Here is a 17,002-nt window from a genome sequence, read left to right as displayed (position 1 = left end):
TATTTTGAACATGTTAAAAAAAGAAAGCAACAGCAAAATCACACCAGTTACAAAAACAACAAAAATCTTTTCAATTCAACATGCTTAAAAAGGAGTAGAAAGAAGTCAAACTTATTGAATCCTACCCCTTTTTGAAATGTACATACGAAAACATAAATTGACTTCCACTGTTTTGTTCTATACACAAATTTACATATACACAACATATACACACATACAATTCTATAACCTATGTACCACATAAACACATACAGACACACACATATATATATATATATATATATATATATAGATATATATATATATATATATCTATATATATATATATTGGGGCGGGGATTACAAGGTCTGCGTCAGGTGCTGGGGAACCAGAGCACCCTGGCGAGAAGTGGGCGACTGGAACAAGACAAAAATGGACGGGAGGCGAGAATGCTACTACTCCAGTAACCCTAGTCAGAGGGGTTACATGCAGAGAATGTGTGAAATATGGAATCTTCGAAACCCACAATCAACACTCACTGCCAAACAACTAGTAGCTCAATGTTCCAACATCCACAGACGGCAACTGCTATCACAGCTTGAGATTGACGAGGTACAACACAAATGCTACGGCAAGGGGTAGCCAGGACGCCAGGTCAGGGGGGAGTTAACAACTCCCCAACCAGAGATTGGGTACGAAGCCCCAATAAGCACAATCATGCTGAGCGAGGCAGCGACTGACCTAAGAGATAAGATCATGGCAAAAATGAACACCAGGCAACCCCAACGCCAATTACAGAGGCTGAGAGAAGAACCATCGGAAAGTCTCCTGGAGGATGTGAATACAGCCTTGAGAACGATTCCTACAATGACCATTACTGAAACCAATGAGCTGATCTACACCTCAGCAGCAGTGAGCCTTGAGGTGCTTGGCTATCAAACAACCATAAAGATACATATCCACCATGGAAGAGGAGGTTGGAGAGAAGTGAGCCAACTATCAGAGCTTCAGAAAAGTGCAATGAAAAAACAGATACCCAGGAGGTACAGCCAGATGCCCATACCTGAAGCAATAGAAACTGCCAAATGACGACTCCAAGCCTTGGCCACCCGCTTAAAGAGGTACACGAGAGAAATTGAAGCAAGGCGAATAAACCGGCTGTTCTCAACTCAACCAGCTAAAGTGTACTCTCAGTGGCAGGGTAATAACAACAGGGCAGACCCGCCAAGGCTGGAGGCTGAACAAGAGTGGATGCATGCATGCATAAATATATGTATATATATATATATATATATATATATATATATATATATATATATATATATATATGTGTGTGTGTGTGTGTATATATATATATATATATATATATCCCTACACAACAGGGAAAGAACAAAGAACAACTCAGAAAGTAAAAGCAAACAGTTGGGTCTCAGACTCTGATTGTTAGTGAATTTGGTGTGAAAGACGTGAGAAATGTGTGTGGAAAATGTACTAAAGTACTGTGCTTTTCCAAGGATGTGGTATCAGATGAGAGAGACAAAATTATGCAAATTGTGGCTGCACCCAACTGTGGAAAACCTCATCCTGCATGTGAGATGGAAGGATGCTGTGAAACAACAATCTGAGGAGCTGAAACAGGACTTTACTAAACTGCTGGGTACAATCAGCTGTCTGGGTTATTCATCACCGGATATTCATCAGTGACCTCTCCCTCTGATCAGAAGCGTGGAGAGATTCAGCAGGCTGTTTAGTCTGAATACATGGCTGTTGGCTTCATGTACCACATCCAGTTCATTTCATACACAATTTCAACTTCTTCTGGGACCGCAGGCATGTTGTTAAGATGGACTCTGCCTGAACAGGTCAGGAGTGACCTGTTCGCCTCCAACCTGTTTTATTTTCTGAACAGACACTCTGTTCCCTCAGACAAGGTCACCCTTGCTCTCTCAAGCCTTTCCACCCCCCCTGGACTTCTCCACCCAAATGAAAGAGTTGGTCACTATTGCGACCAAACTGACCCCATGACTCAGACTTTTCACACCAAAACATCTCACTTCATCCTCCCCCACCAATTCCCCAGCAAGCTCTGACCCAGGCGCCACAGGCTCAGCTACCACCAGAGCAGACTCAGGGTGTGGCTTTGGTCTCTTTCTATAACAGAAAACCCAGAGTTTCCCTCCACTTAGTTTCCACCAGAGTTTCCTTTCAACATCCCCAGGGTTTCTATGTAACCTGTTTTCTGGAGCAGGCACTAACATCTACATGAAACAAAGTTGTAATGCGTTCAAGTACCGTTACAGTGGTGTTGCAGAGGGGGAAGCAGCCTGTCTGTGGTAACATGATGGGTGGAGAGCCGATGAGCAGAGGGAGGATGCATCCAGGGGTGGAGAGTCCCTAAACAACAGAGATCATGTTAAACAGTTTTTTTTTAAACCCAGAAAATACATCAAAATGAGACATCTTACCGTGTTAACTCCTGATGGACAGCGGTACCGAGAGGTCGCCGAACAGTTCATACACACCGCCTGGAAAACAGCAAGGTTTTAGTCTCAGCAGAAAACCAGGTCCCTGACAAGCCAGTAATGATGTCCAGCAGAAAACCAGAACCCAGCATGACAGATTTCAGCCAATACAAATTCCCAATCGGTTGGCAAACACAGACGATGTTTCAGAGATTCCTGAAAACAAGAAAACAAACCTACTAAACCTCTGAAGTCACCTTGTTCATGATTTCAGTCTTCGTGATGTTACATCTGTTGGGCAGGACAGGTAAGATGGAGGGCGGAGTCAGAACTCCATCCATCACATAGAGACGTCCATTTTTAGCCTCCACGGCCGCCTCCAACACAGCTGCACCGTTTACCAGGATCTGACCCTACAGCATAGGGAGGACATAAATCATCATCACCATCATCATCACTTCCACAACCACAACCTCCATCATCACCATTACCCTCATAGCAACCACTAGCATATTTATCATAGGGCAGGGTGATTAATTGAATTTTATTCTCAATTACGATCTGGGTTTTCAACAAACATAAAAATTAAATGATGCAATTATTTGCTTCTTCTCAGTTTACTCTCGTGCTGTTTTTAGTTGCAAATCTGAGCGCAACTGCCGTTTCTCCTCCCACAGCCCCGACCACTTTGGTTTTATTCAACGCAAGTTTCAAACACCTCTCCAGTTATGGGCTGGACAAGAAGGCAACATCGCTCCTTCTCCATCATTTTTTATGGAACTTGTGTGATGAGCGAAAATTGCTGTCCTCCTCCAGCCAAGCGACAGGCGACATTGGCGCATGTGAAATGTTGTGCTTCTTCACGTAGACGTGCACATGGGGGCTTGCGACGCAACACAAGAAAATAGAAAAATGTTCAGTTTTTGTGAGTTGCGACTAAATAATAACTTTTTTATTTTTGGACCAAAGTCCAGCGCTCAATGAACACAGTGAACAATCCGGGATTTAAGAAATTCATTAACACTTTGGACAAACGGTATCACTGCCATCTCGTCTCCACTGTAGTAGAGTGTCTCTCCTGCCCTGTATGATGAGTGTGGTGAGGTTGTTGTGAAGAGCGTGGCAACAGTCCAGTGTTTCGCTATGGATCTGCGGTCAAGCCGCATCATAGAGCCGTATAGAAATCTCGCGCTACATTTCATTGATGCGGATTTCAAGATGAAAATGAAATGTTTCCAGGCTATTTTTTTCCAGATCACACCGGGAAGAACATAGCTGCCGGTATGAGACAAACAATAGCTACTGGGACCTGGGTGAAAAGAAACTAGACTGTATTACCACAGACAAGGCTTCAAAGGTCACACTTGCTGCCCCCCTATCTCTCTTTCTCTTTCTCTAATTGTGTAAAATAATCCAGATCTCATTTTCAATCAAAATAATTGTGATTATTATTTTTCCCATAATCGTGCAGCCCTAAATCGTCAACACGGCAGTTTTCACCATTACAATCACAACAACCACTATCAACTTATTGTCATCATCACCACCACCACCATCATAGAAACACTTATTGTCATCATCATCATCACCACCACCAAAATAGAAACACTTACTGTCATCATCATCACCAACATCACCGCCATCACCATCACAGAAACACTTATTGTCATCATCACCAACATCACCGCCATCACCATCACAGAAACACTTATTGTCATCATCACCACCACCACCACCATAGAAACACTTATTGTCATCATCACCACCACCACCACCACCACCATAGAAACATTTATTGTCATCATCACCACCACCACCACCATAGAAACACTTATTGTCATCATCACCACCACCACCACCACCATAGAAACACTTATTGTCATCATCACCACCACCCCCATCATAGAAACATTTATTGTCATCATCATCACCACCACCATCATGGAAACACTTATTGTCCTCATCATCATCATCACCATCATACAAAAAGTTATTGTCATCATCATCATTACCACCATAGAAACACTTATTGTCATCATCATCACCACCACCATCATAGAAATACTTATTGTCATCATCATCATCATCACCATCATAGAAACACTTATTGTCATCATCATCATCACCACCACCATCATAGAAACACTTATTGTCATCATCATCATCATCACCATCATACAAATACTTATTGTCATCATCATCATCACCACCATAGAAACACTTATTGTCATCATCATCATCATCATCACCACCACCATCATAGAAATACTTATTGTCATCATCATCATCATCACCATCATAGAAACACTTATTGTCATCATCATCATCATCACCACCACCATCATATAAACACTTACTGTCATCATCATCATCATCACCATCATAGAAACACCTATTGTCATCATCATCACCACCACCATCATAGAAATACTTATTGTCATCATCATCATCATCACCATCATAGAAACACTTATTGTCATCATCATCATCACCATCACCACCACCACCACAGAAACACTTATTGTCATCATCACCACCACCATCATAGAAATACTTATTGTCATCATCACCATCATCACCATCATAGAAACACTTATTTTCATCATCATCATCATCACCATCATACAAACACTTATTGTCATCATCATCATCATCATCACCATCATCATAGAAACACTTATTGTCACCATCACCACCACCACCATCATAGAAACACTTACTGTGATCACCACCACCACCACCATCACAGAAACACTTATTGTCATCATCATCATCATCATCACCATCATCATAGAAACACTTATTGTCACCATCACCACCACCACCATCATAGAAACACTTACTGTGATCACCACCACCACCACCATCACAGAAACACTTATTGTCATCATCATCACCACAAACACTAGTACCATCATTCCCAGATCTGGATTACAGACAGAGCGAAGATTTAATCTTTCAGATCAGACTTCCTGTGATCTGGTGGGGAAAAGGTAGCCATATTTCTTCAATGAAAAATAGTTTTACTTTCAATATTTAAAATATTAATAAAAACTGATCAACTTCATTGATTAACACGCCTACTCTAATCTGAGACCTGTTTTATTTCCACTTTGCTTAAAACCCAGTTTAATATGGGGTGGTGGAAAATTCTGTTACTGAAGCTAATTTTTATTTCTTCATTTGTGTTTTTATGTGAAACTGCAAAGAAATTTGATCAACATTGAGTCTGAATATAACAAATGCTGATAAACTGAAAAAATAGTTGTAAAATAGTAGTATGAAACCCTCTGAAGTTGTGAAGGTAGTCTTGGCCTTCTCTGGCTCTGCCCCTGGTTTAGGAAAGTGCTCTGGTTTAATATTTGGGGAAAGTAGTGGATGATTTTCTGGCTGAGAAGCCCTGCAGCAGCTCCTAGTGGTTGATGGTGGCACTACACATTAGGCCCAATGGTTTCATACTCACATTTTCTGTCACGTTGATGGTCAGAGCCTGATTGGCCTTTGTTACAATCGTGGGGCTGGACACCAAGTTAAAGACTTCCAGCTTTAACACAGCAGAAGTAAAAATCATTGGAAGAAGGTTGAGACTGCATCCAAAAGACAAGTCGGCAGGATGTGGTACTCACTGCGGTCTCCTGGACTATGTGGTTCCTCAGGAACTCCACCAGCTTATTGTGACCCTGATGGTTTAGGAGTGACCACAGAATTACCACAACTGATCTGGAATAACAGAGGTCTGTAGGTTTACATTAAAGTCTGAGTCGATCTCACATCTGGACTTCTAAGGTGCTGCAGGTGTCCCTCCGTCATCGCATCGAAAGCTGCAGCAGTGGGAGCGAAGACAGTGATCAGCCCTGGAGCATCCATGAGGGACACCAGCTTGGCTTCCTGCAGAGACCAGAAAACCTAGGTGAATCCCCAACATGTATCACCCAGCTGGATGCAGAAAAACAGGAAGTTTACAGGAAAACGTAGAGGGAATGAGATTTCCTTCTGATGCTGGATGACATGTCCCCAACACAACATTCCGTTTTCAGACCCCTCTCTCTGATAAATCTGATAGTAGGGATGTGTACACGTGTGAATGTGTGTATGTGTATGCCAGGATGAGTGGGAGTGGGCAGGGATATAGGTGTGTGTGTGTGTGTGTGTGTGTATGTGTGTGTGTGTGTGTGTGTGTGAGAGTGTGTGTTTGTGGGGAGCTATGTGGGCTTGGGGGTGGTGGGCCAAGGGTGGATAAGGGGCGGAAGGGGGGAGTGGTTGAAGTGTCCTGGTTCCCGGGATGTGTGGCTGGAATATAGGGGTAGGTGCTGGGTGGCCATCTGGAGGGGGGGGGCTGGTCCTCCTGGGTGTGGTGCGAGTTCTTCTGGGCTCTTGGGGCCGTGAGTTCTGGCCGCCCTGGATGGCTGGTGCCTGGCGGGGTTGGTGGCTGACGATCTTGGCCCACTGGAGTCTGTACCCTGTGACTGCGGGATCTCTGCGTGGGTCCAGGGTCATTTACATGGTGGGGTGGCTTGGGTTCATGCTACGGAATTGCTGCTGATCACCTGGGTCTCTGGGCTGCCCTAACCCATAAAGCTCCTCTTGGCAAAACAAATATGTTTGGCACAACACAGCAGCCAGACCATCATTTTCCTGCCACCATGCTGGACAAGTTCGAAAAACATTTTTTTTTTTTTTTTTAGGTTTTCCTCCCTGGTTCTGATGGAGGTTTTCTTCCTTGTTTCTGGTTCTGATATGGGTTTTCCTTCCTGGTTCTGATGCAGGTTTTCCTTCGTGGTTCTGGTTTTGATGGAGGTTTTCCTCCCTGGTTCTGGTTCTGATGTAGGTCTTTCTCCTTGGTTCTGGTTCTGATGGTGAGTGATGTCTGTGATGTAAGCTTCTCCATGAGAGCTGATGAAAGTTTTGTTCCCTTTTCACTGCAGTGATAATAAGGAGATTATGAACCTAGATTATGTACCTCCATTAAGGATTTGAAGGTCTGGAATTTGCCGTAATCAGAGATGATGCGCATCAGGTTCTCCTGGAGAAAAATGAGACGGAGGGAAGCAGTTTGTGGTCATGTGATGTAAAGACATGCTTCGTCAGACAGATGATATATGTATATAAAAAACACTATATATATATATATATATATATATATATATATATATATATATATAACACCACCATTTTTCTGTACATTGACACATAACTGTTACAACCTGTTTTTTTTTTTCCAATTTTGGCCTGCGGGCCACCAGCTGACCACTTCCTCATTCCAATCATCTGTTGGGCTTTATGTCAGAAATATTTCAAGTTTAGAGTTGTTAGTTAAAAAAAAAATCCATTTCTGATGAATGGGACAGCTCCAGAGCTCACCGAAGGAAATCTGGTTCTATGGATTTACAAAGGAGCCGGCCCTTGGTGGGCATGAGACCAAATACAGTTTGTTTCAGAGGTCAGGCTCCACCCATCCGTCTCATTCAGCCTGTGGACAGAGACATTAAAGTCCATGAAAACAAAAAAGTGTCTCACATCTTTGTTGCTGTCCACGGTGGCCGAGGTACTGTCCATCAGCTTATTGATGATGTGGATCATCCCGTTGGACGCCATCAGGTCAGACTGGATTACGGTGCCTTTCTTCCTGCTGCCATGGATACGGATTTTGGTTTGAGAGAACTGCAAAGAAAAAAGATAGAAAGTTGGGAACGTTCAGCCTGGTTCCAACAAGTTCCACGTCAACTTCAACCATATCTGTCTGAGCTGGAGCTACATCAGAACCAGACCCGACCCACTGCTCATCATCCAGCCATCTACTGGAACCAGTCTAGAACCATGTTACAACCCAGGCTCAGCCAGGGAAAAAGAGCTGAAGTTGCAGCTGGTGAATGTAAGGGACGCTGAGGACCCCAAACTAAAGTAATTAAAACCGGAAACAAGGCGGATCTTTCAAAACGAACTGATTACAGGAACTGTCTTAAAACTGTTAATAGTGGAACTGGAGCTGGAATATTTCTGATGCCTAAAAATTTGAAAAAAGAGGCAAATTGTCTCACCTCTTACACCTGAGAGAACCGGGATGAAAGCTGATGCTGCACAGTGGAGCAATTGCCCTGAATTTGCTGCATTAATCTGCTCAATAATAAGAAAGAAATTAACGAATTTCAATTGGATTTCTTAAAGGTTGAACTGAGGGAGTAAAAAGCGGTAACACTTTACAATACTGGACGCAAAATTTGCTTCGTTACTAGGGAACACCTTGGGGGCGAATCAGTAAGTAATGGGTAGTTAACCAGTACTTACTGGTGACCACAAAGACCAGACTTATTAGGGAACTACTGGTTAATTATTTGCTTCATTACTAGCGAACGCTATACAGGCGAATCAGGAAGTAATGGGCAGTTAACCAGTACTTACTGGTACCCACAAAACCAGACTTATTAAGGAACAAAAGAGAAATTCTTCATGTGAGTACTGGATTACTCTGACTCGTTGAGTGAACAGCTCATTTAGTCAAAAACCTGTTTCCTGGTGGTTTTGGAAGCCTTTGTAAGGATGAAAAGCAGTACCATTTATATATTCTTGTACTGCTGTGTCATCTTACCTTTACTTGTTCATCACTTACTACTTAATCATTGACTGGTAATTATCTGTTATATTGTTTACTTCCTAAAAAAGTCAAACATCATACCAAGTACTTACTGAGGAACGCATCATTAACTAATCAGTACCTGACCAGTAACTACTACTTTTGTGTACCTTCATGATCATTTGCTACAGGGCACTTAAGAATTCCAACATTTTTACAAGCCCATTTCTTAAGATATTTTCTTTTTCCACCCAGTATGGTCAATTATTTAAAAAGTTAGCTTTTTCCCCTCAATTAAAAATACTTTTTGGTAAATATACTTTACATGTATAGCACTTTTCCAGTCATGTTGACCACTCAAATAAATATTTTCTTCCATAATCTTTCAGTGGTTGATATTACACCCATGACCACTATCAAAGTTCTCACCTGTAATTAGTCAGGACTCTACCAGCATGTAAATAATATGAAATATGACTGAAACAAATTGCACTTGAGCTTTAAGACCCTGTGTGAATGTAGCCTAAAAATTACTTAATCTCTTTCTAAAATAAAAAAAAACCTGAGTTTAACCCACTTTCTTGAATGGTTCCATTAGGTTTTCCTATGGTTGCCTCTTTACAAGACATGAGGCTCAAGATCTTAAAAAAAAAAAAAAATCTTATTTCTTAAAGTATTAAACAGCTTTATGCAATTTGTTATGAATTCTTCCAATTATAAATGTTCATGTATTCATACCTTTAATTTAAAGTAGGCATTTTATTTTGAAGACGGCTTATGCACTTCCTCTTCCTTTTCTTCACGTTCTACCTTCGACATGTTTCCAGCGGTACAGCGGTCACTGACGATGTAAGTTGTGTTTATTCTGAGACAAAATTAATTTTTAAATGTAACTTACTCTTTCTGCTAGTGTTGTCCCGCTCCTGTGTATGTTTGCATTCTTTAAAATGCCCATTTCTGCCCGTTAGCATGATCTCGATTTAGCAACCGTATGACTGTTAACTTCAGATTACTTTAAGCTAACATGTGCATGCATGTTTAACACTTAAACATACCATGTTTAAGTGTTAAAGTAGCAGTGATGAATACTAGTTGATTTATGCTGATATTATGTATTTTATTTACCGTGAAGTGTTTCTTTAGGACACTGTATTTAATTTACTAGACTTACACACACACTTTGCTGATTGCTTAAGTGCTTTCAGACCGAAGCCCTGCAGTGGTCAATTAGGCAAAAAATCAGCATCAGAGGTCAGATTCCTCAACACTATTGTAACCAGATAATGTTATTTCGGATGCCATGTTCTAATGTCGTTGCAAATCAGTGTAATTTTACAACTTTTTCTTAATTTAAAAGAAAAAATGTGACCACACTTTGGTTTTGTGATCTAAAAGTGGAATGATAATATCTTGTAAAGATGTTTATAAGTGATTTTTTTTATACATTGTTTTTGTACTTTTTAACTCTGATATTTACACAGCCAATTAAATGATCTAATAGTATATCCAATTATATGATATTTCTATGTGTTTTACAAGTAAATACAAAGAACTTTGTGAATTTCTGGACAATATTAAACTTTCTTTTACTACCATGTTTTCTTATTTTGAACAGTATGGTCGGGGAAGATTTGGACAAATCTGGAGGAGGCGAACATGGGTCTTTGGAATGCTAGGCATAACAGGCATGAGAAGGCGGCCCATTCTGAGGCTAGTCAGAAAACAGTCCTGGTGGCACTTGATCCCAGTCATAAGGTGTTATGATTGCAAAGAGACCACTATCATCTCAGATCAATGGAGGGTTTAGATGACGGCACTGGCTAATAGTGGATATGTTCACTATTCAGTAAACCACAGCCTGTCATTTGTAAACGCAGAAACAGGTGCCCATACAAAGAACATTGACTGTGAGTGGTCTACCTACAAATCCCAGGTCTGGAGACTGCCTGGCAATCGAACAGAGAACACCTTGAAGAAACAGCTTGCCTCAATAGAGTGGACACATTGGGTGGCCAAATCTCACAAGAACGGTGCACTTGGACATATGCTTCACGAGATATGCAAACAGTACAAAGTTTAAAATATATGGAAACGATAGTTTCCATTTATTGGGGGAAATGCGTGTGTGTGTGTGTGTCTAATTTTAAGATACATTTTGTGTAATACATACTGTCTCTTCTTCTGCAGTTGTTATCAATTTTGAATGGTTTGCACATGTTAGATAGCTATATGCATAAAGCCTAAAGAGATCAAACTGTTATTTTCAATATAGAAAAAACGCCACAAAAGTAGTAGTTACTGGTCAGGTACTGAGTAGTTAATGATGCGTTCCTCAGTAAGTACTTGGTATGATGTTTGACTTTACAATAATGTACACAAAAGTAGTAGGTACTGATCAGGTACTGAGTAGTTAATGATGCGTTCCTCAGTAAGTACTTGGTATGATGTTTGACTTTACAATAATGTACACAAAAGTAATAGGTACTGATCAGGTACTGAGTAGTTAATGATGCGTTCCTCAGTAAGTACTTGGTATGATGTTTGACTTTACAATAATGTACACAAAAGTAGTAGGTACTGGTCAGGTACTGAGTAGTTAATGATGCGTTCCTCAGTAAGTACTTGGTATGATGTTTGACTTTACAATAATGTACACAAAAGTAGTAGGTACTGGTCAGGTACTGAGTAGTTAATGATGCGTTCCTCAGTAAGTACTTGGTATGATGTTTGACTTTACAATAATGTACACAAAAGTAGTAGGTACTGGTCAGGTACTGAGTAGTTAATGATGCGTTCCTCAGTAAGTACTTGGTATGATGTTTGACTTTACAATAATGTACACAAAAGTAATAGGTACTGATCAGGTACTGAGTAGTTAATGATGCGTTCCTCAGTAAGTACTTGGTATGATGTTTGACTTTTTTAGGAAGTAAACTATAACAGATAATTACCAGTCAATGATTAAGTAATGACTTATTACTTAGTAAGTGATGAACAAGTAAAGGTAAGATGACACAGCAGTACAAGAATATATAAATGGTACTGCTTTTCATCCTTACAAAGGCTTCCAAAACCACCAGGAAACAGGTTTTTGACTAAATGAGCTGTTCACTCAACGAGTCAGAGTAATCCAGTACTCACATGAAGAATTTCTATTTTGTTCCTTAATAAGTCTGGTTTTTGTGGGCACCAGTAAGTACTGGTTAACTACCCATTACTTCCTGATTCGCCTGTATAGCGTTCGCTAGTAATGAAGCAAATAATTAACCAGTAGTTCCCTAACAAGTCTGGTCTTTGTGGTCACCAGTAAGTACTGGTTAACTACCCATTACTTACTGATTCGCCCCCAAGGTGTTCCCTAGTAACGAAGCAAATTTTGCGTCCAGTATTGTAAAGTGTTACCTAAAAAGCTGATGTCGAGGTGGCGCTCTCCAGTAGGCAAGAAAGAATGAATGACTTGGAGAAGATTTGTAACATGCTGCAGAATTAAAACAAAGAACTGAGAGAAAAAACTGAAAGGATGGAAACTTTCAGCCGAAGATTCAACATCAGAATGTTGGGCCTCGACAAGATGTGGAAAAGGGATGTCCAACAGAATTCATGGCATCATCCTTTAAAGATAAAAATTCTTCTTGCTAACTTGAAGTGGAAATTGCGCATAGAGTGTGGCCAACAACAAAATCGGGTTCAAGACCGATGATCGTCAAAATGCAGATATACTCGGCCAAAAACGCTATTTTACAAAGAGCAAAGAAAGAGACAGTGCTGAATTTCAGAGGAATGAAAGTGAAAAATGTTCTAGAGAAGAGCGCAGTTCAAGGATCTCAGGATGAAGTTACATTAAATAAAACATGATTGTAACGTAATCGTAACTTGTAATCAAACAATTAGACTGACACTGTCAGTCGGGTAAAGACAAGATAATTTACTACACCATAAAATAACTATGAAGGACCAGCAAGCGGTGAGAAAATGATAAGATGAAAATGACCATGTGAAAATGAACTGAACTGGGTGAAATGCATCATACTGGTAAAAAGGGTATTTGTTATGGAGAAGTATGGATTAAACACAGCTCTAAGAAATAACCTGGAATAAACATGAATAAACGTTGGATAATGTCAGTAATTCACGTCATGAAATATGTTTTCTGGGTGATTTAAGGAGCTTGTGGACTATTACCGTTAATTCATAAACCAACGAGAATTTGTTTAAAGAGTGACGGCACTCGAGTAGCTATCTGTATTTACTACATGTTTATAAATACACCACAACTTTGTTCTAACTCCATATCCATGCCAATAGGTTATAGTGACCATAATCTTATTATACTGTGAAGAAGACAAAAGTCCCTAAGCCTGCTTCCGAAGTAATAAGGAAAAGATCATTTCAGAGTTTTAATCAGGCCACATATGAAGAAGATGTTAAAAATGTTGATTGCGCAAAGGTGTTTTTAGGAAAAGATCCAGAAAAAGCATTTCAGGTTTTCAATTAAATTTTTATGACGATTGTAGATTATCCTGCACCATTAAAGAAGTTTACGGTTAAAAACATCAGAACCCCGTGGTTGGATAAGGAATTAGAAGAATATATGAAGTAAAGGAATCAATCAACAGAAATTTCATCGAGTCTTAAATCCGACTGGCAAATATGCTGCAAATGAAGGAATTTTGTTACCAAACTATATTAGAAGACAAAGAAACTGTATTACTAAAATAGAATAAATTAAATTAAACATGATAAAATTATGGAATACTTTGAAATATCTATTGAGAGGAAATACCAAGTCTACTCCATCTTATTTAGAAACTGGAGGGAATTTTTTACTAAACTAAAAGATATAGCTATTCTGCTATTTCATAGACAGAATAGAGAAGTTAAAAAGCACAAGGAATACAAAAAATACAGATTTATCATATAAATTAATAAATCATATTATTGAAGGCAGTGAGTGTAGCTTTGAATGTTAATGACTGGTAAAAATAAACCGCCGGGGGATGATGGTCTTGATGGCAAGCAGATCAAGCCTAGAACTTCACTAACAATGGTCACACATATTAATCAATGTTTCAATGAAAACATACGTCCACAAGCATGAAAAATATCCATTTTCTGAATCTAATAGTCGACCAATAAGTTTATTACCAATATTAAGCAAAATAGTGGAAGGAATTCTGTATGAACAGATTCAGTCATAGTTTAAAAATAACAATTTCATCCCCAATTTTCAGCTTGGACTCAAATGGCTGAAAATCATAGCAGTCGTTTTGCTTGTGGCTTTTGACATCATGGAGCATGAGTTAATGTTGAGGAAATTAAGATGTTATGGTTTTCTCAGTCTGCATTATTATGGATGCAAAGTTATGTGAGTGATAGAAGACAAATGGTGTACTTCAAATGGAAGTTTATTTAGATATTAAATGTGAAACATGGAGTGCCTCAGGGCAGTTGTCTTGGGCCTTTCCTGAACACAATTTCCATTAATGATCTTCCTTAAGTATTAAAAAAGTTGCATATTTCAATGTACACAGTTGGACAAAATTGTTGGTACCCTTCGGTTAATGAAAGAAAATCTCACAATGGTCACAGAAATAACTTGAATCTGACTTAAGTAATAATAATTAAAACTTCTATGAAATTTAACCAATGAAAGTCAGACATTGCTTTTCAACCATGCTTCAACAGAATTATTAAAAAAATAAACTCATGAAACAGGCCTGGACAAAAATGATGGTATCAAACGATTCCTGTAACTGTCAGTGAGACTTCTGCACCTCTCAGCAGGTATTTTGGTCCACTCCTCATAAGCAAACTGCTCCAGTTGTCTCAGGTTTGAAGAGAGCCTTTTCCAGGCGGCATGTTTCAGCTCCTTCCAAAGATGCTCAATAGGATTTAGGTCAGGGCTCATAGAAGCCACTTTCGAATAGTCCATGTTTTCCTCTTAGCCATTCTTGGGTGTTTTTAGCTGTGTTTTGGGTCACTGTCCTGTTGCAAGACCCATGACCTGCGACTGAGACCAAGCTTTCTGACACTGGCCAGCACATTTCTCTCTAGAATCCCTTGATAGTCTTGAGATTTCATTGCACCTGCACAGATTCAAGACACCCTGTGCCAGATGCAGCAAAGCAGCCCCAGAACATAACAGAGCCTCCTCCATGTTTCACAGCAGGGACGGTGTTCTTGAGACGTTTGTGAGATTTCGTTGACGAGACGAATGTTCAAGGGCTGATTTCTGTCTGTTGAGCGCAATCTGTCAGTCAGCAATGCTGCTGCACCTTGGCCACGCCCACCACCAGACGTGCAGCGCACGCAGACAAGCAGTTTGTTTATTCATGTTAAACTTTCCCGTTTTCGTCTTCTGACCGTGGTCGGAAGACACGGTGGAGACCCTTCTTCTCCAGGACAGAAGTAGCGTTCGCTTCGGGGTGAACTCCCTACGCTCCTCTCTACACTTGTTAACAGCGTGAAACACAAGGAAAGGAAGGCAGCGGTTGTGCTGAGAAACAGCTTTATTACAAGACCTCGTTCATACTTTTTACACCACTTCTCCACTCTCTTCACTACCGCTTCGCGTTTCCCTCCGCGTGCAACATCACTCACGCACTGAGCTGGCTGAACCACACACACATCCCATAACACACAAATGAATCATGACGGCAGCGTCGACAAAGAGTTTGGTGGAAGCGACGAAACGACATATGGACCATTCTACCGAACTGGGTCACATTCAGATTAAAAAAATTAAAAATGTGTATTCTATTTTATGAAAACTTCTGCCATATATCTGATCCACTATATCTAAGGGATACATATTTAGTAAATGAACACTTAATTTTAATTTAGTATTTTCAAACTATGTCTTAATAACTCAAATGTCCCAAATTTTCTTGCCACCAAAATTTTAATTTTTATTCAGAATAAAAGTCTTGTTTTTACTTTTGCATTTTTTATTTTTTCCTCTGTACAAACTATTTTTCTAAAAATTATTTATAAGGTTTTTACAGCCAAATAAATTTAAGTCTATATTTAAAAAAATATTTTAGGATTTAATAAAATTTGCATAATTTTTCTTTATAAAATTTCTAAATTTGATTATATTGTTTTCAGAATTTCTTATAGATGAAATTAGACATACACGTAAACAATCATAATCATGAAATGTTGGTTGGTATTAAAATATATTTTATTTTTTACAAAATTACCTGTGTTTCGGTAGTGACTATTTAGGTAGTGACCAAAATGATCTGATTGAAAGGTTATATCATTGTAACTTGTTTTGTTGTAGCTGTAAATTTTAGCCAATAACATAATTCACGTTAGAAATTAAATTTCAAAATATCCCATGCTTGTATTCACCATTAAAAGTCGTAATAGTATGGAGACAGGTAATGGAGACACAAGTCTCCCTGTTGTTATTGTTAATGGACTAAGAGACAGATAATGAATAAATGAATGAATGAATGAATGAATGTTGTTAACCTTAACTTCAACCTCTGACACCTCTTTCTATACTTTTCCTCCCTCTTCTTCATTTTTTTGATCTTCAGCTTGCTCTTTCAGAGCCTTAACCTTGGTGTAGGTCCTGGTGTTTGCTCTGGTGATGTCTCAGACATCAGCCTGTTGTTTGATCACTCTCACTGGAGGTGGTAGATGGTTTGGAAGCCTGTAGAGATGTGATTTATGGCTCTTTGAAAGGAGCTGGATCTTGAGGAGCCGTTCGTTTCAAAGAGCCATTCAAAAGACTGGCTCGTTCTTACAATATCTTACCAAACTTCACAATATGTAAGAATGACAATCAAAATAAGTAGCTATATAAAATCTACTATTCAAGATTAAAAAATAATAGGAAAAATATAGATTTAAAAAAAAAGGATAAACCTGAGCAGTCAGTTCAAATTCTAGTAAATGTTTTGGATAGAACTCACAGTATTTGTTTTTGAACAACTCTCTGTCCATAGATGCTTGACATGAATGGAGTGTGTTGGACAT

The 17,002-nt window shown here is 39.5% G+C and overlaps 1 protein-coding gene and 1 long non-coding RNA gene across 2 annotated transcripts in view; one reads left to right on the top strand and one right to left on the bottom strand.

Annotated features, from left to right (window-relative positions):
* stab2 (stabilin 2) overlaps positions 1-17,002 on the bottom strand; it is a 140,937-nt gene that overhangs the window by 100,845 nt on the left and 23,090 nt on the right. Inside the window, exons 13-20 of the mRNA XM_041977111.1 lie at positions 7,960-8,103; positions 7,403-7,465; positions 6,214-6,330; positions 6,069-6,122; positions 5,906-5,986; positions 2,700-2,855; positions 2,446-2,505; positions 2,273-2,374 (exon numbers count right to left, since the gene is read on the bottom strand). Of these exons, the coding sequence (XP_041833045.1) occupies positions 2,273-2,374; positions 2,446-2,505; positions 2,700-2,855; positions 5,906-5,986; positions 6,069-6,122; positions 6,214-6,330; positions 7,403-7,465; positions 7,960-8,103 (777 nt within the window). The remainder of the gene's footprint in view (positions 1-2,272; positions 2,375-2,445; positions 2,506-2,699; positions 2,856-5,905; positions 5,987-6,068; positions 6,123-6,213; positions 6,331-7,402; positions 7,466-7,959; positions 8,104-17,002) is intronic.
* On the top strand, positions 9,773-11,195 carry LOC121634468. The gene is made up of 2 exons (XR_006009235.1): positions 9,773-9,862; positions 10,629-11,195. It is a non-coding gene; the product is annotated as an uncharacterized LOC121634468 (long non-coding RNA).

The sequence above is a fragment of the Melanotaenia boesemani genome, chromosome 23 (assembly GCF_017639745.1).
Source record: "Melanotaenia boesemani isolate fMelBoe1 chromosome 23, fMelBoe1.pri, whole genome shotgun sequence".
Lineage (NCBI taxonomy): Eukaryota > Metazoa > Chordata > Actinopteri > Atheriniformes > Melanotaeniidae > Melanotaenia > Melanotaenia boesemani.
This window is presented reverse-complemented; position numbering and strand designations above follow the sequence as displayed.